The sequence below is a fragment of the Ornithorhynchus anatinus genome, chromosome 9 (assembly GCF_004115215.2).
Source record: "Ornithorhynchus anatinus isolate Pmale09 chromosome 9, mOrnAna1.pri.v4, whole genome shotgun sequence".
NCBI classification, from domain to species: domain Eukaryota; kingdom Metazoa; phylum Chordata; class Mammalia; order Monotremata; family Ornithorhynchidae; genus Ornithorhynchus; species Ornithorhynchus anatinus.
In genome coordinates this window covers 61,703,909-61,731,386 of record NC_041736.1, presented here as the reverse complement: position 1 = coordinate 61,731,386, position 27,478 = coordinate 61,703,909, and the positions used below count along the sequence as shown (strand labels likewise).

Sequence of the window (27,478 nt, the reverse complement as noted above, 5' to 3'; positions counted from 1 at the left end):
ATGAAGACGGTGAGCCTCACGTAGGACAGCCAGGTGATCCTGGATCACCCCCAGCGCTTAGAACAGTGCTGGGCACCTAGGCAGGCCCGGCCCCGCGCATGCTCGGTGGGGGGCGGGGCCCGAGGCGAGGAGGAGCCGGGCGCGCGCACGGAGGGAGGAGGGGGTGGGGAGCGCGCCGGGGACTGGAAGGGGCGGGGCTGGTGACGTCATGGAGGGAGGGCTGGGTCGGTGACGTCAGGGCGGGTGGGCGGGGCGTGCAGAGGGGCGGTGACCGGGTGACGTCAGGACGGACGGGCGGGGCGTCCAGGAGGGCGGGGCCGGTGACGTCAGGGGGCGGGTGGGGCCCCGGAGGGGCGGGGCCGGTGACGTCAGGGCGGCGGGGCGGGGTCGCGGCTGCCTGGGAGCGAAGCCCGCTCGGTCAGCACCGTCCCGGCTTGACGGGACCGGACCGGATCGGACGGGATCGGTCGGGATCGGACGGGACCGGCCAGGACCGGCTCGGCCGCCCCGCAGGTCCGCCCCGGACCCCGCGCCCCCCGCCGCTCCCTCCCTCCCTCCCTCCCCCCGAGCCCCAAGTCCGGAGCCGCCTCCCGCCCGCGACATGGACGGCTTCGCCGGCAGCTTGGGTGAGTGTCCGCCGTCGGGGCCGGAGCTCGCCCCTTCCCCGGGACCCCAACCCCGGGGGGCGGGACGGACGGGGCGGGGGGAGGGCCCCGGAAAACCGGACCGGACCCTGGAAGGGGGATGGGAAGCGGACCCCCGTTTAGGGGGCAGGAGAACCGGGTCATACTGGGGGGAGGGGGGGCGTGCGTGTGTGTGTAGGGGGACGGAGGAGGGGGTGCTGTCTGCGGGACCCTCCCCCGGCCGGGGGAAAGGGACCGGCCGTTGACTTGCAGGGGGGCGTGGGGAAGAGCGAAAGCAGAAGCTGACCCTCCCGTCCAACACCAACGGGCTCCCCGAGAGGCGCCTGGCCCGGGACCGCCCGTCGTTGGGCAGGGATGGTCTCTCTCTGTGGCCGAATGGCCCATTCCCAGCGCTTAGTCCAGTGCTCTGCACATAGTAAGCGCTCCATAAATACTGTTGAATGAATGAATGACCCCGGCGCCCTCTCTGTCCAGGGGGGCCGTGGCCGCAGGCTGACCATCTGCCTTGAAGAGACCCCCTCGGCCCCCCACCTTGGGCCTGGCCGGCTGACCGGGCTGACCACTGCTGCCCTCCCCGTCCCAGCACGTTTATCCCGGTCCTTCTGCCTCCTGCGGGGCTGCGGATTCCAGTTGCGGGATGCCCGTGGCCAGCCCGGCCCTGGGGAGGTGTGGGATGCGGGCCAGAGCACCGAATACTCCTCCTGGACCCAGGATCCCGGGGTGCTTCGAGTCACGGAAAGCTATGCGGGGACGAGAGGGAGATCCAAGTGGAGTAGGCCACTCTTTTGTGCAGTTGCGAGCCCTCAGTAGCATTTCCTGACCCCTTACCGGGTGCAGAGCACTGTACCGAGCACTTGGGAGAGTACAGCAGAGCCGGTCTGCACTCGAGGGTCTCCAATTGGGTGGATGAGTTTACAGTCTAGTGGTTGGATCCATTTGTCCCAAGGTTCCTTTTCACCAATCTAGACCTGTAAATAGAAGTACCTGGAGCCAATTATTCCGGCCGCATAAATACCCACATTGGCCTACCTACTGTACCGATAATAAGTGTGGTATTTGTTCCTGTCTCAATTGGGGCTCTGTCGAAGTAGGAGGAAGAACGTGTAGTCTCCATTTTACAGATGAGGAAACCGGAGCACAGAGAAGTTAGGTGATTGGTCTAAGGTCACACCGTTGGTAAGTGGCAGACCTGAGATTAGAAACCAGGTCTTCTGACTCTCGGGCCCGTGTTCTTTCCACTAGACCACAATGCTCCTCCTGCCCGGTGCTCGGTCTCTATCAATCAGTGGTATTTATTGAGAGCTTACAATTTGCAGAGCGCTGTACTAACACTTGAGTGCATACAGTACAACAGAATTAATGGCCATGTTCCCTGCCTGTAATGAGCTTAAAGTCTAGAGGGTATCCCTGTACCTGTGCATTGCTCCCCCCTCGATTACCACATTGGCTCTTGCGATTTCATGGGCTTCCCATGGGTTCCTCCACTGGGAGTGTTTACCAGAGGGAATACCTTTACGGGAGCCCTTTGCACGCTCGCAAGCCTGCGGGGATCCGACAGCCATCATCGGGGAGAAATATAGCAAATGAGTCCTGAGAGAGCTTGGTGGTTTTCTGCAGCATTGGCGGCGTTTTTCATTTTTTCATCTGTTTATATGCCAGGCCAGAATGTGCTAGCCAGGAGTGAGAGCTTTTAGTGATGGCTCTTCCCACGTCCCTTAGAACCTAACGCCAAACCACCATGTGCCTTCACTGAGGCAGGGGCCCTCCTTGCCCAGCCCAGAACGCCGGCCTCGGCCCCAGGCCGGCCCCACAGACCGTGCAGGAGGCCTCCCCGCTCCAGGGATGGAAGGACGGAGGGAAACGTCCGGAGCCGGGCCCCCTGGCACGTCCCCAAACTGTGGGGCTACCGCGTTCGGCTGCGTGGCCACATCTGGAGTGGGGGTTCAAAGGGAGCAACGTAGCCTAGGAGAAAGTGCACGGGGCTGGGAGGAGGCCAGGGTTCTAGTTCCGACTCTGCCACTGGCCTGCTGCGTAACCCTGAACAAGTCACCAAACTTCACCGTGCCTCGGATTCCCCATCTGCACAATGGGGATGAAATATCTAGTCCGCGTAGCGCTTGGACCGCACGGGGCTCACACAGAACAGTTTTGCTTTGCTGTCTCCCCAGTTTAGACTGTGAGCCAGTCATTAGGCAGGGATTGTCTCTATCCGTTGCCGAAATGTACATTCCAAGCGCTTAGTACAGTGCTCTGCACATAGTAAGCGCTCAATAAATACTATTGAATGAATGAATGAACAGTGTTTGGAACATCCTGAATTATTAATCGTTGTCATGTCACGTACTGGGGGCTAATGAGAAGCAGCGTGGCCCAGTGCAAAGAGCCCGGGCTTGGGAGTCGGAGGTCATGGGTTCTAATCTAGACTCTGCCACTTGCCAGCTGTGTGACTTCGGGCGAGTCACTTCACTTCTCTGGGCCTCGGTGACCTCATCTGTCAAATGGGGATGAAGACGGTGAGCCCCACGTGGGACAACCTGATCACCTTGTATCCGCCCCCCCCCCAAGCGCTTAGAACAGTGCATGGCACCTAGTAAGCGCTTAACAAACACCACCATTATTATTATTAGGCCGTCCTGGGTCCGGTGCCTCCCCTTCCCCGGCCGCCCGCAAGTAATAATAATGTTGGTATTTGTAAAGCGCTTACTATGTGCAGAACACTGTTCTAAGCGCTGGGGTAGAAACAGGGTAAGGGGGTTGTCCCACGTGAGGCTCAGAGTTAATCCCCATTTTCCAGATGAGGTCCCTGAGGCCCGGAGAAGTGAAGTGACTTGCCCAGAGTCACCCAGCTGACAAGCGGCAGAGTCGGGATTCGAACCCATGCCTTCGGACTCCCAAGCCCGGGCTCTTTCCACTGAGCCAGGGTCGAGCGGATGCGGGGGCATTCTCGGGCCAAAGCCGTGGTCCACCCATCTCGGGGCACTGCCAGGGGCGGCAGCGGGCCCGGGAGCCCGTCCCCGCGGCCGGGGGGAGGCCCCTGGAGCCCTCCCGGCTGTCCGGACCGGGCCCATGAAGGTGGATTTCCGTTGTTGGGACTGGACCCCACCGGGGCCTGCGGATCGTTTCCGGGTTTGAGGCCGGGTTTGAGGCCGGGTTTGAGGCCGGGCCCTCCTTGGGGGGCGGCTGGAAGGCCCCGCTGGCGCCGGCCCCCGGGGTCAGCGGCGGGGGCTTTCCGGCCGGGGCGGGACGGGGCGGGGCGGGGGGCCGGTCCCGGCCCGGCCGGTCCTCCCCCGGGGAGCGGGGCGGGCAGGCCCGGCAAGCTCCGACTTCCAGGACGGCTCGGCGGGAAAGGGGGCTCTGCCCAGCCCCCGCGGCGGCCCTCCCGGGGAGCCCAGACACTTCCCGGCCCGGCCGGGGGCGGGGGACGGGGGGCGGGCCTTGCTCCCGGCGGGACGGTTTGCAGTTCCGCTCGGGCCCGCGCCAGGAGTCTGGGCCTCCCCTGCAGCCCCGCACCCCCGCACTGCAGCCCCGCACCCCCTCACTGCAGCCCCGCACCCCCTCACTGAAGCCCCGCACCCCCTCACTGAAGCCCCGCACCCCCGCACTGCCTGGAGATCAGCGAGCCAAGCCGGATCCTCCGCGGTGCCCTTTATCACCCTATTTAGTTAATGAGGTGTACATCTCCTTGATTCTGTTGATCTTGATGATGCTGTCTTGTTTTTGTTTTGTTCTCTTTTGCTCTGCCGTCTGTCTCCCCCGTTTAGACCGCGAGCCCATCATTGGGCAGGGATTGCCTCTATCTGTTGCCGAATTGTTCATTCCAAGCGCTTTGTACAGCGCTCTGCACATAGTAAGCGCTCAATAAATGCCATTGAATGAATGAATGGATGCCTTGCGCGGTGCCCGGCCCAACAGACGGCCGGCCCGAAACCTAGCACAGCCTGGTGTCTCGCCGCCGAAGAAGTCGGAGAGGGTGGCGAGAGTGCGAGCTCTCTGGGGTCCCCTCTCTGCCACCCGAGACACCCCAGAGTCCTAACAGACCCCCGACCGCAGAGGTCTGCTCAGAGGAGAGGCAGCGTTCAGGGAAAACTTTTTTAGAACCCCCCAAAAAAAGCTCCGGCGGAGATCCCCCCTCCCCCAGCATTTCAGCCTTTTCCAATCACACTTTGCTGCCTGGCCTTCAGAAATTCCATCTGTCAAATTCAACTTGCCCTACTGGCTTCCAGGCTGTGTGTTGTAGGAAGCGGGACTTGGAGGTACTTGCAGGGGTTCTTGGCCCAAATACAGATTTTCTAACTTTCACGTTGAACATTGCCCAAGAGGGAGCCTTATTCACTGTTCCCGTGTGGAGGAAAGGAAGGAAGGAAGCAAGCAAGCGAGCAGATACCCTCCTCCACCCCACCTCCCCACTCCCCCCAAGGGTTTTCTGGGCCAGAGTTTCCGAACTCAGTTTCTCGGAACAAGAGATTCTCAGTGATTCCTCCCGCTGCGGATGCCTTGGTGGCCAGTAATTAAACCGAAAGGAAAGCGGCGGTTGTGGTGGCGGGAGCAGCAGCAACGAGGAAACCGAACGCTCGGTGGAAGCAGACTGGGGCCAGGGCCGAGACTCTTTACAGGGTTTGATGTTACTTCCTAACGGGCAGGCAGGCCGGCCACCGTCCCCTCCACCTGCAAAAACCCTCGCCCTCTGCCTAGGGGAGCCCTAAGCTGAGCCAGAATTTCTGCTGCTGCTTCATACCCCTGCCCCCCTTCTCTCTCTCTCTCTCTCTCTCTCTCTCTCTCTCTCTCTCTCTCTCTCACACACACACACACACTCTCACACACACACACACACACACACGGAGCAGCATAGCCTCCTCCCAGAGGCCAGGCTAGGACTTTGTGGAACAAAGGTTCACACTCTACTACTGGCCTGGTCTTCCTTCCAGGCAGCAAGAGAGCTCCCAAAGTTTAGCAGATGAACTCTGAGGATTAATCAGTGGCGGGGTTATTTAAAAAGCAAGTGATCAGATCACATAAACGAGGGTGAGATCATGATTCCAAGGATCTGGGTAATTCTAGAACGCTCATTGTCTCCAGTGCAACTAACATCATTAATACCATGCTCAGAGTGGTTCAACTGGATTTCCTTAGGAGTTAGTTAGCACCCCGGCCTTAATCCCCGACTATCCTCTCTCACTCTCTTCTCTGCCTCCTACTCTGAGCATCTTCCTCCACTCCCAGATCTCCTCCTACTTCTCCTCTGTCAGTAGGTCATTAATGCCCTCCCAAATCTTCCTTGACTTTGAATTATTTTTCTGGCACCTGGGAGTGGCATGACCAGGAAGATGGGGATTCATTAAGTCTGGCTTCCTGAAGGAGGTGGCTTAGGGAGAGAGGGGAGTGGTTTGGTGAAGTGTGGGGGAAAGGGGATGGAGGGCCCCAGACCTGGGGGATAAGCAATGGGGTCATGAGCGATGGGTTAGAGGCAGGTCAGTAGAGAAGGAACGATGGTGGGGAGCTCTGTTTTGGAGGAGTGAAGAGCAGGAGCTGGGATGGAGCGGGAGGGGGAGGCCAGGAGATTTCATTTTTTGTGAGTAGCCTTTGGAGCTGCTGGGAATGATACGTCCAGTCGGCATTTTTGAATCAGGATAAACGCAGAAGCCCGTGTTCTTATTAGCTCTTTGCCAGTAGTCTTGATTTTCCACTGTCGGGAGAAATTGGCAGCAATGGAATGACCTGGAGGCCGTCAGGAGAAGATGGACCCTCCTGGAGTGGAGGCTTTGGGGAGACCAAGCACCAAGTGCTCTTCCACAGGGGAGGTAGCAACGTGGTAGAGGCCGGCCAGAGCACGGTGTGCAGAGCTGGGCTGATCTTGCACCAGTCTTTCCCTCTCTGCCTGAGCTTCAAACTAGGGTTGGATCGCGCCACTAATAGCATCGAATTTGGGTACACAGAAGAGTTAGAGATGCTGATTAGAAAATAATAAGGCTGTCGCTTAAAACTTTCACATTCCGCAAGTTACTCTGCCTTTTAGAGATGCACGACTGGACCTCAGTTCTAGAATGAAAGCTCCCTGAGGGCTGGGCTTGCATCTCTTTTGCTTTTATATGGCCCCTAAGTGCTTGGAACTCTACTCACATCCAGTAGGTGCTCAGTATAGTGTTGCAACACGCAGCTGGCATTCATTGTTGGAAATGACACTGATTGGTTAAAATGGTGAAAATCGCTTTTGTGCGGAAGTGTCATTTGCATATTTTGGTTTCTTAGTGCTACTGCTCTGAATTTTGGTTCTCCAGCACTCCAGGTTTCCAGGGGATAGGAGCCGGCCCCAGGGTGTAGAGCCAGAGGGAAGGAACCCGTGGAACAGTCTGCTGGATTTGGTGGTCCCTGGGGGTGGGGTGGAGGAGAGAGCGAGCAGTCCTGGGTAGAAACTAGTGAGCTGACTCTGCCAGGAGGGGTGGTCTCTGCCGGTGGGGGAGGGGACTTCCAAGGCTTCCTTGAAGTGTGGAATGCACGTTCCTCCTCCTTCTCGGCTTTCCTGCCACTTTTCTCCTCTCGCTCCTTTCCCCAGGATTCTCGTCGCCTCTCCCGCTTTCCTTTTTCTTCTCAGATGGCAAAAACAAAGGGCAAATCTGGGCATTTCTGGAGCTCAGTTTGTGTTTATGGTTTCCTAAATCCGAGGGGGAGATCGGGAGGCTCCCGGGATTGTTCTGGATCTGGGATCGGAGGAACGCTTCCTGGAACTCATGGGGGAAGGCCCAAAGCCCCCCGGGATTGATTGCCCTCTGGGATCACGGGTACTCTTCCCGTAGCCTGTGGGAGACAGTGAGAGCCCAGGATTAGTCTAGATCTGGGATCATGGGAACCTTTCCCTGAGCCTGGGAGTGGAGGGAGAGAAGAAGGAAGTGTGGCTGGGTGCTTTAGCCGGTTTCTTTTTGGGGGAATCGAAGCAGGGTTCGCATGGTTGGTTGTAGGCAATCAGCGTTCCAGTCAGCCGGTGATTGTTGGGGAAGCGGCCGTTTGATTCTTTCTTGCCCACCCTCCCTTCTGGTAAATTGGGGCCGCTCTTTGGATTGTGCACGTTTTCCAACTGTTTCACACTGTAAACGCGCCGTCTGAGAAGCCCGGGGAATTCTAACCCTGATCGGAATTCTGTGCTGGGTAGTGTGCCTCCAGCCTCTAGGGTGGTGAATTTATTTGGTTTTGCATATGCTTCTTGTTTATCCACTTGAGCGAAGCGAGCTGCCCCTATCTGCTCCCCGCTTACCCTGTGCTCAGCTATTGCGGCTTTTCCTCTTAGGAACCTTGCACTCCCTCTTGACTGGGGTCAGACTGGGAGCTCTTCCGGGGCCGGGGGTGGGAGCGCATATGGCCCTTGCCAGTCTGGGGGCTCCCCAGAACTGGGTGCAGGGCACTGCCCGGAGGGCCCGACTCATGCTGCCACAGGCCTGTTCATTGGCTGAGATCAGGGTGGGGCCTGGGCATTTTCATGTCGGCAGGGCAGGGGCCCTGCTGCGATGCCGCCCCCTGGCATTATTTTTAGACTCTCTCAGCAGCTGGGGTCAGTGAGCGGTCGGCAGTGTGGCCTTGTGCCCCTCCCTCCGTCTGGAGTGTATGGCTCTCCCATTGGGCGTGTCCTGGTCCCCCGGAGAGGTGGACCGTTCCTGCCCAGCTCTTTAGGAGGTGGCATGACAGTGGCTCCCAACCGCCTCCACCCTCTGGGTTTCCTGCCCTCTCTCTGCCCCTTCCCTCTCTCCCTCCCTCCCTGACCGCCAGCATGACTGATCCCTGTCTTGGGGTGGTGTGTCGTACTCGCCCACACGCTTCTGTTCTGCTGTGCCCCGCTCTGATGTGCCAGGAAATCCAGTGAGGGTGGCAGACAGGCAGCTAGCTGATGCTTCCCCCAAATAAAGCGAGGTGGTGAAAGTCCGACAGTGTCTCTGAGAAGCGGGGGCTGCTGCTGCTGCTGCTGCTCCCGCTGCTGCTGCTGCTGCTCCCGCTGCTGCGCTTCTGCTTTGGCATTGTGACCAGGTGAGGGTCTCTTCATCCCCCATCAGGATTTCCATTGATTTCCATCTGGACCGGAAGCCAAGTGGTGCCGTTGCCCCACCGAGCCGGATGCCACATCCTTCCTCGTCCTTCCCCTCCATGGCCTGGCCTCGGCTTTTGAGAGTCAGTCAATTGTATTTATTGAGGGCTTACTGTGTGCAGAGCACTGTACTGAGTGCTTGGAAGAGTGCAATATAACAATATAATGGACACATTCCCTGCCCACACGAGTTTACAGTCTAGAAGAGGAGAGAGACATGAATATAACAGTGACACACGGGTGCCGTCTACTTGCCTCCGGCCCTGTTCTCTTCAGGACTTCTCCCCTGGCATGTTTCAAGGGATGCCCCCTGGCCAGCCCCCTGTCCCTGGGCCTCTGGGTGACAGCTGGCTCCCAGCCCCACCCACGAAGGATGGCTGATTGGATCTAGGCTCTTGCTCCGGCCGGCCACCGAGACTCCTCGGGTCCGGACCCACCAGACGGTGCTTCTCCTCGTGTTTTTGGCTCTTCGGGACATCGAGGCGATGGTATGGAGTGATTTTGGTCCCTAACCCCTTTTTTTGATGTCTGGAACTTAAGCACAAAAGCAGGCCATTAGTGGCTATGGTCAGCCCAGGCCAAGGCTCTGACTCTGACAGCAGCACCAGAGTCCCAAGAGGAACCAGATGCTGGTTACTCTCCTGAACACCAACTCTTATGATGAGAGATGAGGCGTTCAACAGCCCTGACTCTCCCTCAGTGATCTAGCCTAGATTGTATTGTGCCCTCCCAAGCACTTAGTACAGTGCTCTGCACATAGTAATAATAATAATAATGATGGTATTTGTTAAGCACTTACTCTGTGCCAAGCGCTGTTCTAAGCACTGGGGTAGATACAAGGTAATCAGATTGTCTCTCGTGGGGCTCACAGTCTTAATTCCCATTTTACAGATAAGGTAACTGAAGCACAGAGAAGTTAAGTGACTTGCCCAAAATCACACAGCTGATAAGTCGCAGATCCGGGATTAGAACCCACGACCTCTGACTCCCAAGCCCGGGATCTATACATTAAGTCACGCTGCTTCTCTAGTAAGCGCTCAGTAAATATGATTGATTGACTGATCAACCATCCAACCTCCCTGACTCTCCTTCTCCATCTCTGACTTCTCCAGTGACCCAGCACAGACCCTCCAACACCCCTGACTCTAGCCCAGTGACCCAGCACAGGCCATGCAACACGCTTGACTCTCCCATCTCCATCCCCGACTCTCTTTCCATTGGCCCAGCACAGACCGTCCAACACCTATGACTCTCCCCAGCGATCAAGCACAAACCATCCAACACCCCTGACTCTCCCTTCTCCATCCCTACTCTTTCCAGTGATCCAGAGTGGATCATCCAACATTCCTCCCTTTTTTCAGGAAAACCGAACTCCAGTCATCTATTTAAACCCGCATGAGCCTTCTACTTTCGCTGACGTATCATCTCAAGTCCCAAACCCCACTTCCTCCTGCTGTCTAAGGCATCGTACTATTTCAAAAGAGGCCTGCTTGTTTCAAAACTGAAGGTTTCATAGCTGCTGAGTTGTGGGGTACCCACCTCTCCCACCTACCCTGGGGAGCCACATTTAAGAGCTGAAGTGTTTCTTCATTGTAGGTGTTTTCATTTTGATTACTGTTGTGGTGAACTAGGACATTCTTTGTTAATTTTAGAGATATAAATCTCCCTCTACTACTCTCATAGGTGAAATGATGACTTTTTGAATGTTGTACTGTTGTTGACACTGAGCAGAGCACCAAACCAAATGCTGGAGAAATTACAAGAAAATCTGCTTTGGACCTGGTTCGTGACCTACCAGGGGCTCCCCATCCAAGCGGGGCGGGCAGATCCGTAGAATGAAAGGCCGTCGTGTGGACACGGTGAATCTCTGGCGGCCGTACAGTCACACTCTAGTTAAACGGTGCTGGGAGGGGGCAGTGTCCAGGCTCCCCACCTGTGCCATGCAGACACCGCTACAACACTCTCAGGTGCCAAAGGTTGTCGAGGCAGGCCTGGCTCCCACCGGCCCAGGATGGTTGGTGTGCTCTGTGGGCAGCTCTCTCTCCTGGTTCCCACGGAACTCCAGTGGCATGGGGCTGTGGGCCCCCAGAGGGCTGAGGACAGGTTTGGGGGGGCGGCCCGCAGACCCTAGTAGTTTTAGCAACTGGGGCGCGCTGGCTTTGGGGGTGGAGTGGGGGCAGTTGAGTTATATCAGTGGGTGATGAGGGCGCAGCAGGTCTTTCTGCTGCCTCTGAGGTGTGACTGATGCATTGAGTGGTGATTTTAGACCCGACGTTTCAAGAGAGGTGAGGCCCACTGGGAGTGCGGTCTTTGTGCTGAACTCGTAATTGGGTTTGTCTTCGTCGCAACCGTCAGTCTGCATGACCCAGCCTGGGCAATGAACCTTTCTCTCCAGGAGCCTGCTCCTTCTGGTGGGGAACCAAGGCCCGCAAGGTCCCTCTCTGCCCTGGGGTGGGGCTCGGAGTACCTGCCAGCCTCAAAGGAATCAATCAATGGTATTTACTGAGCACTTATTGCGTGCAGGGCACTGAACTAAGCACTTGAGAGAGTACAGTATAACAATGATTCTATTTATCTGTAGTAATGATGCCTGTCTACTTATTTTGTTGTCTGTCTCCCCATTCTAGACTGTGAGTCCATTGTTAGGTAGGGATTGTCTCTATCTGCTGCCGAATTGTACTTTCCAAGCGTTTAGTACAGTGGTCTCCTCACAGTAAGTGCTCAAATAAATACAGTTGAATGAATGAATGTAATACACACATTCCCTGCCCACAATGAGCTTGCAGTTTATAATAATAACGGTACTTGTTAAGCGCTTACTATGTGCCAACCACTCTTCTAAGTGCTGGGGTAGATTCTAGTTCGGTCAGACACAGTCTCTGTCCCACATGGGGCTCACACGCTTAATCCCCATTTTACAGATGAGGTAACTGTGGCCCAGGAAAGTGAAACAACTTGCCCAAGGTCACACAGCAGACATGCAGTGGAGCCGGCATTAGAACCCAGGACCTTCTGACTCCCATGCCCGGTCTCTATCCACTAAGCCATGCTGTTTCTCGTATGTGAAGTTTATGCGAGGAGGTACAGTCCACTAGGATCCTTCCATGCCGAGGAGGGTCTAATTGGATTTTAGACCATGGTCCGTCTTTCCTTGGATGGGGAGGACTGGTATTTAGTGGTGATAATTGTAGGAAAATAACCAGCCCGGAGACAGGGGCGAAATCGAGCTGGGATCTGGTTGTGCGTGTTCCAGGGGCAGAGTTTGAAAACGCACGTCAATGTAGGAATTGTCTTTGAAACCTGGATGCTAAATTGAACTAATCTGTAGGATTTGTGCCAGCTTTTTGTTAATCATTATGTGGTTGATTATATTTGGTTCGAGATGACTCATTTTTCAAGGAGCTTTATTGCCACACGCGGACGTATTTACTACAGGAAGCCTGGAAGGAAATAGAGCCTTTGCTCGTTGGAGGTTTCTCTCTCGGCCATTTCAGCCACTGGTGCACCTGGGGTCATTAAAGTTAATGATTTCTCAGTACCTGAGGGGGGACCCGCCTGGAAACTCTGGCATGTTGGGGTGAGGTTCCCCTCTTTGACCAGCACAGTTCTCCTCGAGGGGCCGGCCCCTTGTCTCTTCCTCCCCGATGAGACCCCGCTGAGATTCCCTTCTTTTTTATCTTTGGCTGTTTTCATATTTCACCATTGAGATGTACCTGCTTTGTGCTGTCGACAGACTGAAGGAGTGGTGCCCTTCGCCTTGAGCAGGGAGCGGAAATCCTGGAGACAGATAGCTTTAGTCCTCTGTAATTGAGCAGCCAAACCCTCTGCAGTCACAATGGGGGCTGGGGCTGAGACCATTCTCAAAGATTCTAATGATTTTCCTGCTAAAAGACTTCAGTAGGGACTTTAAAAGGGCCCCACACAAAGCATCATCAAGCCCGTCTACTTGTCCACCTCCACCGTGCCTTTGAGTACCTCTCCTCCGAGCTTGAAGGTGGCGCTGCCAGTAGTAAGATTGCCTCATGGTGACGGGAGCCACAAGGTTGTACTGGCACAAGGGGCACCGTCAAGGGTCGCACCAGCTAAGTGCCCTCGCCGGCCTGCTGAGAGGATCCTGTTGGAGTCATATACCCCTGACCGAGCAGACAGGGATCACATGTGAACTTTGGGGAAAAGTCAACATGAAATGGACGTATGCTGGGAGGGAGCCATTTTGGAGTAGGGAGAGTCGGGGCTGGGCCCGACCTCGGGGCCCAGCCCCTGGAGATGGAAAGGGAATTCTGGACTTGTGGGGGCTCCAGAGTGGGTGGTTTATTGGCTTGGGGATCTCAGGCTGACCTGACGACACCACCCGATCCTCACATATGTGTCCAGCTGAGTTGAGCCATGTTGCTTCTCTCTTTGGTGCTCCAATTTTGGGATTAGAAAAGCAGTGAACCACAACCTTAAAACTAAAGTGCACCGACTCTCACCCCCCTCAAAGTACAGATGGTAAGCGTCTTGAGGGCAGAGATCCTGCCTATTCATTCCAATGCACTCTCCTTCCTTTCTTCATTCACTTGTATTTATTGAGCACTTGCCTTGTGCAGAGCACTGTACTAAGCGCTTGGGAGAGTACAATGCAACAATAAACAGGCATATTCCCTGCACACAGCGAGTTTATAATCAGGAGGGAGAGACAGAACTAATATAAATAAATTACAGATACATACATAAGTGCTGTGGGGCTGGAAGGGTGGATGAACAAAGGGAGTGATGGCTTAGTATAGTGCTCAGCTCCAGAGGGTGCTCAGCCAGGGAATGGTGGTGTCTGGAGAAGGTGGGGCATTTGCTTACTTTGGGGGAAAGTTCTTCGGGCGTCTGCTGTCATCTCACTGCCTGATGGGGATTGAATCGGTGGGAGCAGGGTTGTAAGCCCGATTGAATCAGAAGTTGTCCCCTGGTCGGGGGAAGGGAGAGCGCCAGCTAGATGGTGCCTGGCAGGAGGTTGGCAATTAACTTCTCTGGAAGACCCAGTTCCTTGCCAATGTCAGAGCCGGTGTCAAGCGATCAAGTCCCGTGGGACCCCAAAACCCATCGAGCCCCAGCTCCTTCCCTCCGCTCTTCGTCCCTAAGGGATGCAGTAAGGATTATCATCACCATGTCAGCTGGGAGGATTAGCAAATTTGCAAGCTCCATCTTGTCAAGGAAAAGCTTTTTTTCCATAAATTGTCAGGTTCAGACGCCCTCTTGCTTTCTACGAAAGGCCTCCTGTTTTCTTTTCTCAGACATCCGACTTTCCTTCCCGGCCTATGCTTGAACAGTAGAGAGGGCTTCCTCCGGGTCTCTCCGTGGGCTTCTGGGTCCCTCAGCCTGGGGAGGTCAACTGCCCTGCTGTGGGGAGTTTCTGGTGTCCCTCTGGTAGATGACGGCAGCATGCTCACCGGCCCTCCCAACCCCACGAGTTTCATCTAGCATTTCCGCCTTCTCTGCATGCCTCCTCCCCTCGACCAAGGATTGCAGAGCTGGTTGTTGAGGGCGGCAGCGGCAGCAGCCGTGGCAGGCTCGGAGCCCAGAGTGAGCCCGGCCTTCCCAGGGCACATCTCCCGGGTGGCTCGTACGGGCAAGTGGTAGCTAGCAAAGGGCCTTGGGGAACTGTGCCCGTTGAGGATCCCTTCCCATTTATCCTCTGCTAGCAACTGGAGATTCATGCCCCTGCCCCCCATTACTACACCAGCATCCTGGAGGGTCAAAGGAAAGGGGCCCTTGAGAAGCAGTAGGGTCATTTAAAGGCTCGAATGGTTGATTTCCTTCCGTTTTCTTCATTTTATTTTTATCATCATTGATCAGAGAATTTAGAATTGGTGCCAGAGGAAGAATTTTCTCTTCCAGGACCTGGAATTTGCCTCAGAGAGACGGAATCATCATTGCAGAAGCTAAGATAATGCCAGATCTCTCCAGACACTCATCATGTTTCAGGGAGTACTGACCATTTCGTGTTTCGGGGGTTAAGTAAGGAACATACTGAGCGGAAGCATCATTTGTATCACCAGAAGCTGCAGTGCCCTCTGCCCTCATGTCTAGCCAGGAGAGGTCGGTCAGCTCCTGGAGACGCAGCGAGAGCTGGTGCTGGGGGCAGTGGTAAGAGCCTGAGGAGGCCACTGCCGGCTCTGGCTCCCCGGACTCCAGCGGACTGGCTGGGTTCTGGAAAGCGGCAGGGTTCGGCTCTGCCTCTCTCTTCCCCCTGCCCACGATGGGGCCAAAGGGGGGTTCACTCTGGTGATGGGGCATGGTGCCGAGCTGGTCCCTGTGATTATGTCTCAGGGATGCCATGAGTCCAGCCGGGTGGGCCCGGCCGCCTGTCTCCTTGGAACCGCCACTCCCTCAGTCTTTGGGTCCGATGGTCCTTGCTCTTTGACATGTGATCTTTGGGTAACGTGCCCAGCCCCACACCCCTGAGGCCAAGGGGAAGGAGAGTCAGCACCTACAAGGGGTAGGATTATGTTTAGGATGCTGTGATCGCTCGTGCTTTGAGCAGTTCCTGGGGAAGACCTTGGTGCCATTGATTCTTGTGGATTGGATTTCTCTGGGCGTTCCTTGAAAGAAATGCATTTGAATAACTTCGTAGGTATCATGTAATAAATCAAAGTGTCAATAAATGGATCGGGAGTGAAATGCAGGCGTGGGTCTGTGTTAGAAAATGTTTGGTGTGTTTTCTGAACTTTCCTCTATTTCTCCTCGAATGCTTCACTGAATTCTCAAAGCATTCGTTGGGGTTTGAAGTATTCCTATTCTTATCTAAAAAACCTGAAGATACTTCTGTGTGGTTTTAGTGTGGGTTGGTACTTTCTTTTGATGCCACATTGGCGATGAAATGCCTTGGTAAGAGGTTACTTGGGGAGCCCTGGCTTATTTATTTCCTCTCTTTGTTTTCGTTTGGGTTTTCTTTTCCCAGAGAGGAAGGTCTAGCAGGTAGGAAAGAGTTGCATCCATGACCTTCATCTTAAGAGCCCGTTTTGTTTTTCTGGATCTAACAGCTGGAAGCAGCCTGTCTGAGAAGAGCGATTGGGTCATCTGGCGTGAAACGAGCGCTTCCGTACTACTATGGCAGGGTTCGCACTGGGTGGGCTTCTTGGCCAGAAACAGGGAGAGAAACAAAGGGGGATGGGGTTAGACACTCTGTGGTAGTCATTAATAAGGATAATAATAATGGTATTTATTAAGTCCTGACTGTGTGCTGAGCAGTGGGATAGAGCCAAGACATATTAGCCAAGATGCACACAGTCACTTTTAGCCTCGCCTTCCCGGAAAAGGGGCAAAGGGAATAGAATCCTCATAAAGAATGCACAGACGTCAGTGGCAAGCCGAGGTTTCTGAATTTCTGGTTGTTTCCCAAACCCATCCACTGATTATGGTTCTTGGGATCTTTTATTTAAATGGAAAGCAAGTGTGATCCAGTAGGGGTGGAGGGGGAGGTCTCTAAAGGATGGTGATGGCAGCATTTTGGTCCAGGGGAATGTGTGGTCAAGTGATTTTTTTTTTTTGAGGCATAAAGATTATTGCTGAAAGGCTTCTTAAAGCCCAAAGACCAGGAGGCCTGAGCTGGCAGCAGCTGCTGCTACTGCTGAGTTTTCAGTCTGGTGGAATCAGCTTCTCGTGCATGGATTTCCTCCATTCTTTCTCCTTTCTCTCCTGCTCTTCGCCTCCTCCAGCTTTACCTTCTGCTTGACTGCTTTTGGTTGGCGTTCGTTTTGGTTACGGAGCCTGCTTGGTTGGGTGGGCTTGTCCCGCAAGCTTGCTCTCGGTTGCAGTACGCTTTTCCCTGGTGGGTTTTCTGGACTGACCCGCATCTCCCCTACCTTTCCTGGATGAATGGGTGACGGCCCAGTCTGCCCCTTGACCGGCAGTAGGATGTGTTTTCCCCTGGGGTGTCTTTGCTATACACCAAGGAAGCCTTGAGTTTTTAGTGAGGAGCAGGAAGGACTGCCAACCTGCTGGAAATTGGAGCATCTGAATGAGCAAGGAGCAGAGACGCTAGATAAGCAGCAGTGTGGTAGCCAAGTGGATTGTCTTTTTGGGGAACCCTCAGCCCCCTGCACCTTCCTCCAAAGCCATCGAATTCCCCTGGGCACCTCTGCCAAAGGGCTGGGCCGTTGTCATCCCCTCGTCTCCTGTCACGTTGTTGGTGCTCCCTGCTAGGCCTCCTTCTCTATCCCTGCCACATCAGGTTCCCCCTGGGCCGGGCCAGCTCCCTCTTTCCTGTGGGTCCATAGTCAGCTGCCTCACTCATATACTGTCTGAGACCAACTCTGAGCTCCTAACTGAGGGGCAAGGAACGGAAGACAAGGGGGCAATGGACTGTAAAACTTTAACTCTCTTTCCTCCTCTCCCAGCCACCACCTCAGGCCAATCGATCAGTGGTATTCATTCATTCAATAGTATTTATTGAGCGTTTACTGTGTGCAAAGCACTGTACTAAGTGCTTGAGAGAGTACAGTATAACAACAGACACATTCCTGCCCACAGTGAGCTCAAAGTCTAGAGAGGGAGACATACGTTAATATAAATAAATAATTTATAGGCCACTAGAACAAAACGGAGAATGTCAGCGGGTTCTGCAATTCTGACTCTTCCTCAGTGACCCTGCACAAATCACTTGCTATGGGTCTGTCCACTTCCTCATGCTCATGTTTGTTCCCAGCCTGCCACCTCCGGCTCCAGTGGGGGCCCTTGCCTTGGGCAGGGTGGGATTTGGGGAACACTAATTCCAGGTTCACCCTGCCCACCCACTTTGTGGTTCTATGAATTCTGTCAGTGAGCGGTATTTATTGACCACTGTGAACTCCATCCCTGAACCAACCAAGCCTGCAGCATCCTGACTCGACCAATCTGTCCTCTTTTGGAATTGCCCCGCCCCCCGATGGTTCTGGCTGCCCCCTGCCCCTTTTCCCACTCCGTTTATGGATTTGTTGGTGTCTCACATCCTTCCTAAGAGTTCACTCTATTTATTCATCAATCAACCCAATCAGTTGTGTTTATTGAGCTCTTACTCTGTGCAGAGCACTGTACTAAGTGTTTGGAGAGTACAGTATAACAGAGTTGGGAGACATGTTCTTTGCCCACAATGAGAAGGAAAGGGTCCCCATTATCTCCTAAACCAATGTAAGGTCTACAGCGACCTGGTCCCCGAACAGTCTAGCATGAAGAACATAGTTGGTTTTGATCTTTTCTTAGGAAAAAAGGGCTTCCTGCATTAAACTTACCAGTGTATAAGAGAAAATCTCACCAGCTTAGGTGCAAACGAGTATTTATATAAGGAGACTCTTCTTCCTGCAGCTTTATTTTGGAAACTTTCCCCTAGACAAACCAGCTCAGGCTACTTTGTCCCCAGTTTTCTCCAAACCCCACGGTCTGTCCAGATATGACCAAGACATGTCCCCGGATCGCTTATCCCTGGGTCTGTCCTAATATTGCCGGTCCACGTCCATAGACGGTTTGTCCGCGGACCTGTCCGAACCTCAGGAACTGTGTGAACATCGCCATTAAGTGAGGTGCACATCGTGCCTGCCCACCCTGGTTGATTGATTGATTGATGCCCTCAATAGTGGCCAAGGCCATCTGCACCGGTGACCTGTGTGCCTTGGCCATGCTTAGGTTTTGGCAGTGAGGCTGATGTAGGTGGTAATGCATCCTCGTGCAAGGGGCTCCCTATGTCGTGGGTACCTCCTGGGGCCCTCTCTTCTTCAGCTTCTTCACGCTGGGCATCACTGGCCGCTGGGAGGGGGTTCGGTGAGGTGGAGGCCTTTCTCCTGTCCTTCAGGCCCTCACTGCCTCAGCAGGCTGTGCCAAGCTGCCGGCGGGTGAGCGGTGCCCCACTGAACAAACCGGAGAAGCCTCTGACTGCATGGATGAGTGCTCTGAGCGCTACTCTCTAGGGTTGGCTGGGACATCATCCCAGCCTTTGGGCAAAAGGGTGATCCATCTTGCTTTGCTGGCTCTGCAGATCATCTTCCAGTCTGGGTGGGCCCCAGGGCCTGATCCCCAGCAGGCAGCAGAGGGACCACGTATCGGTTCTGGGCCGTGAGTCGGGAGATCGTCGTGGTGTCCCAGACGGCTGGAGGATGTTCTGGCACCGGTTCTCTTCTCACCCTCCTCCATCGAGGCTGTGAAGGTTGGGTGGAACAAGACTGATCCTGTTCCACAATCCCGGCTTCCCTCTCGGGGGATGGAACAGGATCAGACAGGGCACCTCTGACTCTGCCGCAACCAGCCCTGCCATTGTGTAGTAGCTCCAGGGTCTTGATAAGGATTGCGGGGTGACCAGACCTTGGCAGCTGCTGCCAGGAAACCCAGGCCTGCCGGGGCATCGACTCTTCGATGCTGTTTGGGGCTCTTGGTAGTCCCTGCCCGTCTCCTAGAACTGCTGCTGCCGGGCTCACGTCACACCGGGCAACTGCAGTGTGCCGCCTCAGCCTCATTCTCAGAGCACATGATTCCCATTGCTCTTCAATAGCTGGTTCTGCCAGTAGCTGGCTCTGGCAGATGTGCTAGGGGGCAGCCCATGCTTCCTGGCTTCTGGTTTTCAGTCGGTTAGGTTGTCGGGGTGAAAGGGAATGGAAAGTGTTGTTTGGACCTACCTCCAAGAAACAGTCTGAGCCTCAGTTTACTCTTTGGTAACCAACTGAACCCTCAAGAATTTGCAGTTTTTGATGAATAATGGTAACAATTGTTGTGGTATTTAAGCACATACCGTGTGCCAAGCACTAATGCTGGGGTAGATGCAAGATAAATCAGATCAGATTTATTTGTTTTTTGGCGGTAGGTTGGAGAAAGATCAGAATGGCAGTGAGGAGTCAAGGATAACAGGACAAAGGACACTGGCTCTATAGAGGGAGGATGACGGGAAGCAGGGGTCCATGTTAAGTGAATGGGTGACCTACGGTTCCCAGCTTTTCCTGTCTTCCCTGGGCAAAGTGAGAATTGGGAGGGATCGGTGGGGGGCTCTTCCCGAGGGCCGAGTGCCTGGTTCCTGCCTGGTTTGTAAGTAAGCCTGGAAGCGGGGCTCTCAAACTCAGCAGCCCTGCTGGGACAGGGTCCTGCCATGGAGTTGGGCCAGGGGTGCCGTTAAGCCACCGGTCTGGGGCTTGCCTGGCTGCAGCCGAGACTCGTGGGCCCCAGCCAGAGGGGTCCCCCAGGGGGCCCAGTGGGTGTGGACTGGCCGAGGACCCCAAGGAGGCTGGTGGGTCAGTCCCCTGAAGCCTGATGCTGAGTTGGATCCAGACTGTCCACCCCCTCTCTCCCTTTCTTGTGTACCTCACTCCTCTCCCACTTACAGTCCAGCCTGCACACTTGACTCCTCCACACCCACCTGTGCACGGCACCTCCATCCCATCTCTTTCATCACCAACCCCTCGCCTTCCCTCCCCCCACCTCGAATCACCTCTCTCCCATCCTCAAAGCCTTCCTAAAATTTCTTGTCCTCCAAGAGGCCTTCCCTGACTAAGCCTCATATCCCCACATATTTGCTTTCCCTCCCAGATCGCCTGTGCACTCGGTTCTGCATCCTTTAAGCTCTTGGGTTCTCTCTGCACCCCAGCACCACATTACTCTTAGACACTTAGTTGCACACCTTACCACAGCCCAACAACACTGATATCCATATCCCTTTTTCGTGGCCTGAAATTTATTTTAATATCTGTCTCCCCAAGTAGGCTGTAAGCTTCTTGAGAACAGGGATTGTGTTTACCAAATCTATTGTTTTATTTTCTCCCAAATGCAAGCTCGCTGTGGGCAGGGATTGTGTCTGTTATATTATCTGTTATATTGTAATATTATAGTCTCCCGAGTGCTTGGTTCAGTGCTCTGCACACAGTAAGCACTCAATAAATATGATTGACTGACTCATTAAATATCACTGATTAATTGGGGGGATCCAGACCTGTAGATCGATTGACACTTCTTCCAGCCTTGGAGACCATCCGCCAGTGTGTAACTCAAGCCCGATTTCCCCAGAAGTCATCCGAGTAATGGGTGGATGGGGACAAGCCACCAGCTGCAGAGAGCCTCTGGGGGGCCAGCTGCCGCTGGTTGTCCAGTGGGCCGCAGAGCCGGTAGGCTGATGGGTTTCCCGAAAGGCAGCAGATACTGTAGGCTTGCCAGTCATTTTCAATAGAATGTTACATGGCACTCGGGATTCCTGAAACACTGGAGGTTGCATAGTTTCCCTTTGAAACGAAATTTAACTTGCATAACTGTGGCTGCTACTTTGCAGAAGGTTGCCAGTGTTGTGACTCACGGAAGATCTACCCTTTGTGTTGGTTGGTAATGTAAACTTGGGCTGGCAGCAGGCTGGGCTGCTTTCTTTCCAGACACGCAATAACCCGCTTACAAAACATTGGTATGCAAACCAATGGAATGGCCTTCTTGGGATATCACAGTTCTAGCTCCTTTTGAGTCCACTGGGTTCCCTGGTGTCAGGTTGAAATCACACTTTGGTCATGAAATTTCCCCAGACGCACTGAGATTTTCAGTTCTCCCCAGTGGAATTAGCTCATTTGAATCCTTAGCAGGTGTAGTTGCGGAGGAGACCGGAGGAGGTGGACACCTGAAGAGCCGGGAGGCCCAAGATGTTGAATCGTTGCAGGCCGCAGTTACACGGTGGCCTTTGGTCACTTTAAATGTTAGACCCGTTTCAGTCAGAGTTCATTTTTTGATGAGCAGTTTGTCATCACTTTGAATGACTTTTGGTGTTCTGAAGGGATATGCAACATGGCCTAGTCATAGAGCATGACCCTGGCAGTCAGAAGGGACTTGGGTTCAAATTCCGGCTCTGCCGCTTATCTGCTGTGTGACCTTGGCCAAGGCACTTAAATTGTCTGTGCCTCGGATCTCTCATCTGTAAAAGGGGAACTAAAACTGAAAGCCCCATGTGGCACATGGACTGTATCCAACCTGATTAGCTGGTATCTACCCCAGGGCTTAGTACAGGGTACTAAGTAGTATACTGCTACATTAGTAGGCACATAGTAGGCGCTTAACAATTACCACATAATAAAAAAAAAATTGGTGGGCTTCCTGTGCCAGAAAATCAGCAGTAACAGTGTGTCAGAGCAGACACCCAGCGCTAAAGTTTTAGCACAAGAAGATGAAGTGCTTGATTGCCAGTGGCTAAGCGTGACTCAGCCTCGGGCTCAGGTTCCTTTCTTGGAGTGTGGGCCCCAGAGAGGCTAGGAGTGGAGGGGCTGGACAGAGGTTCCTACTCCTCCTTGGCTCCTTGCCGTTGGCCCTTTCGGTTCCATATAATTACCGTGCCGGTCTCCAGAGGATCTGTGTAATGTCAGGGAGGTGTACGGCCTCTTAATGGTGGCCGGTTTTCAATCGATGGTATTTAATGAGTGCTTATTGTGTGCGGGGTACTGTACTAAGCTCTTCGAGGAGTACATTTCAATCCTGTGGGACGTAGACTGTGTCCAACCCGACTAGCTTGTATCTACCCCAGTACTTAGTAGAGTGCCTGGCAACAGAGTAAGCACTTAACAAATGCCAGGAAAGAAAAGAAGAGTTGGTAGACACGATCCCTGCCCACAAGGAGTATAGAGACATGTCCCGCTTCTAGTCTCCTGTCCAGACAGGGAGGATATCTCTGAGGGGGCCGGAGGATCTGGACCCGGTAGAGTATCGCCACGGGGGCCGGTGGCCATAGCAGCCGAGAGAATTGAAATGGCAGCGAGCTGAGTGAGGGGAGGGCATGTTTTGGAGATCCTGGAAACCAAAAACTCTAACAGCGCAGTTGAAGTGATTCACTGTGGGGAAGCAGTGGCAAACCAGTGTGGGCAGCTTGTTCTTGAGCAAATTCTTCGAAAAGATCAAAAATCTCAGGTTAATAATAATAATAGTAATTGTGGTATTTGTTGAGCACATACTATGTGTCAAGCACTGTACTAAGAGCTGGGGTGAATACAAGCAAATTAGGTTGGACACAGTCCCTGTCCCACATGGGACTCACAGTCTTCATCCCCATTTTACAGATGATGGAACTGAGGCACAGAGAAGTAAAGTGACTTGCCTAAGGCTCCACAGCAGTCAAGTGTCAGAAGTGGGATTAGAACCAGTGGCCTTCTGACTCCCAGGCCCATGCGCTGTGCCCTACACTATGCTGCTTTTACAGGGTAGGCGAAAAGCATCAGGCACTAAGAATCCCAGCCGCAACCACGACGTAGAAAACATTCGTTCATTCAGTCGGATTTATTGAACGCTTACTATGTGCAGAACACTGTACCAAGGGCTTGGAAGAATAGAGTATAACAGTGCACGGACACATTTTCTGCCACAAGGAGCTTACAATCTAGAGGAAGTTTAGAGGGAGAAAACATCTTTAGGTGCAGGCTGCTGACCCCCTCAGGAGAGAGTGGGGTCTCGAGGTCCAAAAGAAAGCTAATGCCCCAGGTCCCAGTAGATGACCGAAGCTGTGGCTGGGCCGCACAGAAAGGGGAACTGGTTATTACGCTGCAGGAGGAGAGATTTCCGCAGGAAGGACTTCCCACCCATCAGGGCGATAAAGCCCAGGGGTCAGCTCCCAAGCCAACCAGGAGTTTCCGTGGTTGAAGATGTGAATTGGCCGGGCGGCCCCTAAGTGTCCCGATTGGATCATATCTTCACCTGCTTGGACTTTTCAAGGTCCCTGCAACTCAGAACACAGTTTTGGTCCCATCAGAGCAAGGTTTCAATCATTCTGGCCACCACACCTGCATTTGGACGCCTAAGCGACATTTAGGCATCTGAGGAGTTGAAACTGTGGGATGGGCATTGGAGAACAAATGTGCAGAAAGAGCGGCAGCTCCAGAGGCTGGCGGCGCCAGTGACAACAGGATGGTTGCCGTTCCGTTTTCTGGCATCCAGCCACTGGCTGGAAAGAAAAGGAAAGGTGGGGCAGACGGATGCTGGAACCTACCCGCTGGGTCCGCAGCCTGCGTGAGCCAAAGCTAAAGAGAGTTCTGGAGAGCGGGTGGCCTGTCGGACGTGTTTTGGATCAGCTTCACTGGGGAGGGATCCGGCTGGTTCCAGCTGAGGATCCGACAGGGTTCCCAGGTGGAATCTCACTGGCACTGGGAGGGACCCAGGAGCCGGATGGAGAGGACTTGTCACCCCATTAGACTGCGATTACTTAGGTGGCCGGAACCTTGCCACGTCTTTTACTTCTCTTGTATACTCCTAGGTCAGCACGGCACACCACAGGCACTCACTAAATACTACTGCTGAATATCAATAGATAAATGTCATTGAGTGCCATTGATTGAGTGATGAAAGGTACAGATGTGGGGCTAGGTAGAGATTGGATGGATTGGTTTGCCAAGTGGAAAGTGTGATAGGTGAACAGGGACGTTTGCAACTATCTGGCCATGGAGCTAGTATTCAGTTTGCTCCAAGGATTTCTCCCAGGGTCTGTGGTTCCTAGCGAGAAACAAATCATCAGGAGTTATGCTCCTATTGAGATTATGAGTCCCATGTAGGACAGGGACTGTGTCCCTTGTCTTAACTTGTACCTACCCCAGCTCACAGAACAGCGTTTGACACACTGTGCTTAACAAATAACATAAAAAAAGGATGATTTGTGGTTCAGCAGTGACTCTGCCAAGACAGTTGGCACTCATCCCTTTTCCAGGTTTGGGAGAAAGGTCTGGTGGGCCCAGGCTTCCATCCATCAGTCCAAGTCCACCTGTCTGGATAACTGATGGAGTGAAGGAAACAAGATTCTCCTGGGACCCACTTGGCAGAGATCTCTCTCTCTCTCTTCTGTGCCCTCCCCTTCCACCCACCCCCCTCCCTTCGGCCCTCAGCCAGTGAGCTGCGGGAGCTTGTTAGCACAGGCTCAGTAGCCCAAGGGTCCCTGGAGAATCGTCAGGCTGTTCCTCCAGGTCACTGGGGACGTTTCCAGGGATAGCTTGAGTGTGAGGAGAAGGGAAAACACCTTTATGTCAAAACCAAATTGTTCCTCCCAGCATCTGTTGGGGCCTGGGGTGGACAGGCCATATGGAATATCGTTTCTGGTTTTAGGTCCCAGTTTATCTAGATGCCAAGGGAAGTGATGACCCAACTTGGCTGCTAGTTTCCTGGAGATGATTGGGTTTTGGCCCTGGAGAACAGGGTGCGCGGCTGCAGTCAGGGAGGTTTCGGGGGTTCAGATAGATATCCTGTGACCAGCAGGCCCCGGTGAGGTGAGAGGAATAGCTGGCCCTGGTGAAAAATCTCTCAGCATCCCCAAGGGGAGGGGCTGGGGTACAGGTGGAGGGGAGGAAGAGAAATACAGGCTAGCTTCCATCTCCCTTTCTCTCCCCCTCCCTCCCTCTTCTGTTCTGCTGCCAAGATTCATGGGGCCTGGGTTTGCTCTGTCAGCAGGCTGGAGCCCAGAGGCACTCATTTAGGGGTGCTGCTGCCCCCAGATAGCAACCTGGAGCCCAGAGGCACTCATTTAGGGGTATTGCTGCCCCCAGGTAGCAACCTGGAGCGAGAGTCTTAGGAGGCAGAATCCTGCAGTGTGGAGCGAGTAGCTGGGCAGTCTCTGGGTCTCCAGGGTCACATGGCTCCATGTTCTCCCCCCTGCCCCCCGGGAAGCTCCCTAATGGTGTTGCCTTGGTGGTTGCCGGAGTTGAACTTCCCCTCTCTGTTCCCCTTCCGCCTCCACATCTGGGCTGGGGATTCTGCTTTCTCTCTCCTCCAGCTGATTCCAGGAGCCTCTGATCAGCCCTTTTCTGGCTTCCCGACGGGAAATGGGCCACATGGGATCCGGTCCAGTCTGGTAAAAGCCCTGGATCCTTGGGGGTCTGGGGAATGAGATCACAGTAGGTACTCCCGGCTGGCGCAGTCAACTGAGAAACTCAAGGTTTTCCCAGAGAAGAAAGCATCTCTGGGGATCCTGAGGCGACGGTGGCCTGGGAACTCGCAAGCAACGGGGTTCCTGAAACGGGTCTTGGTGGGCGCAGAAGCTGGGCCCTGCCCTGGGAGGAACCGGCAGCAGGACAGACACCGCGGACCAACGTGGAATGGCATTTGTGCGGCTGCGGTGGAGGACACGAGTCAGGGGGCTCCCGGGGGGGGCTCCCGGTAGACTACGGTAGTCAATGGCTCCTCCGCATGGATCCTCCCGCCTCCTCCCTCCCTCTCAGGCTCAGGTAGGCCACTTTGTCAGGGTGCGGAGCAGGCAAGGCCGGGACTGGGGTTGAAACAAATGTGCATGTCTCAGCCTGGGGGCTCATTGTCACCAGGAGTTGGCCTGCTGGGTTGAGGCTCTGGCATCTAAATCTCAGTTAGGGGCTCTGGCTTGATAGGCTCAGCAAGAGAATCTCCAGGAGCAACTTGCTTTTGGTCATACTTTCGATCTTGGAAGGGTCCTGGTGACAGTCCATGCTTGCCTTCTGAACCCACAAGTCCAGGCTTAGAAGGAAAGAGATCATGGTGCCTGGACCCCATCCTCAACCTGCCTGTTGGTTTTTCTCGTTGCTTGGCCATTGGAGAGAAAGCTCACTGCGGGCAGGAGGGGCATGTGTGTATCACTTCCGTTTTACTCTCTTGGTGCATTTAGGACAGTGCCAGACAGTCGGTGCTCAGCAAATCCCATTGACTGATTGATTGATCAGTCGATAGACCATCTCTCCGGGGGCCCGGGGCCTGTCGTTGCAGGAGCCAAGTAGTGAGGCTGCTGGGAAGACCATTGATCAGACTTTTTTCTTGGGTTTGAGCATCAGATGTTGAGGAGCTCCCCTCAGGTGTGCGAGGGCTGGAAACACTAACTTGGTGTGTTTTCGGACATCAAACAAAAGACGCAGCACATAGCCAGCAAAAGCTTTGTTTTGACATCTCTTTTATTGAATCACGTCTGCCAGTTGGCTTCTGAAGCGGCTGCAAAACAATGACCACATGTTGCGTTCATTAGTGCTCTGACGGACGCGGCCCCAGAGCCTCCACGTTAGACCCCCACCTCTCCCCACCCCTGGAACTGGAGGGTGTCCGGGCCCCCACTTCACGAGGGGGAGGGAAGCCGACGGCATCATTTGGAAACCGGGGTCCTGGGCAGAAAGCAGATGGGCACATCTCTTTGCTGTGGAGGGGAGAAGGCGGGGGCCAAGGGCCCGTTTGGCTTTGGGGACCCCATCGGTGGTTATGCTGATATATCTGCCTGAACCGTTTCCGACGTTCAGGGAGGAACCCTTTTTCCAGGGGCTTCCAAAGACAACTTTTGAGGGCACTAGTCTATCATTTTCTTCAAATCCTCATATTTTTGTAGAGGCCAGCTACCTCGATCCGGTGTGGCCAAGTCCAAGGCCTCCTGGGTTCGGGACCCCTCGGTTCTGGGGACTGGGGTGCCTTGTCTGATCATTGGGTGTTTGGCTAGGTTTCTGGGGTGAGGCCAGGGGCGTTGTCTCCCCCCACCCCTAGAACGATTGCTTTTCCCCTGAGCCAACTGGCGAGGATGACCGGGGCAGGGTGAGCGAGCGGTGGTGGAGTGACTGGTTACCGGCGACCAACAGATCGCCCAGTGGATCGCATGGGCTGCGTTTCTTCATTGTTTCTGACGCCAGAGGGTTAGCCCCTCCCTGAAGCAGTCCGACACTTTTCTCCGGATCCCACCCCCTTCCTGCATTCGGCCCTCTCCTTCTCCGGTTCCCCTCTTCCTTTCCCTCCTCGCCTGCTCCCCTCCTCCTCCCCCTCCCCCTTCCTACTCCCCTCCCCTTCTCCTTTTCCCCTTCCTCCTTTTCTTTCTCCCCCTCCCCTCCTGTCCCACTTTTTCTCT

General features: G+C 54.3%; 1 protein-coding gene across 1 annotated transcript in view; it reads left to right on the top strand.

Annotated features, from left to right (window-relative positions):
• The first annotated feature begins 553 nt into the window (after positions 1 to 553).
• EML4 (EMAP like 4) overlaps positions 554 to 27,478 on the top strand; it is a 66,076-nt gene continuing 39,151 nt past the window's right edge. The window contains exon 1 of the mRNA XM_029072083.2: positions 554 to 626. Within this exon, the coding sequence (XP_028927916.1) occupies positions 602 to 626 (25 nt within the window). The 5' untranslated portion in view covers positions 554 to 601. The remainder of the gene's footprint in view (positions 627 to 27,478) is intronic.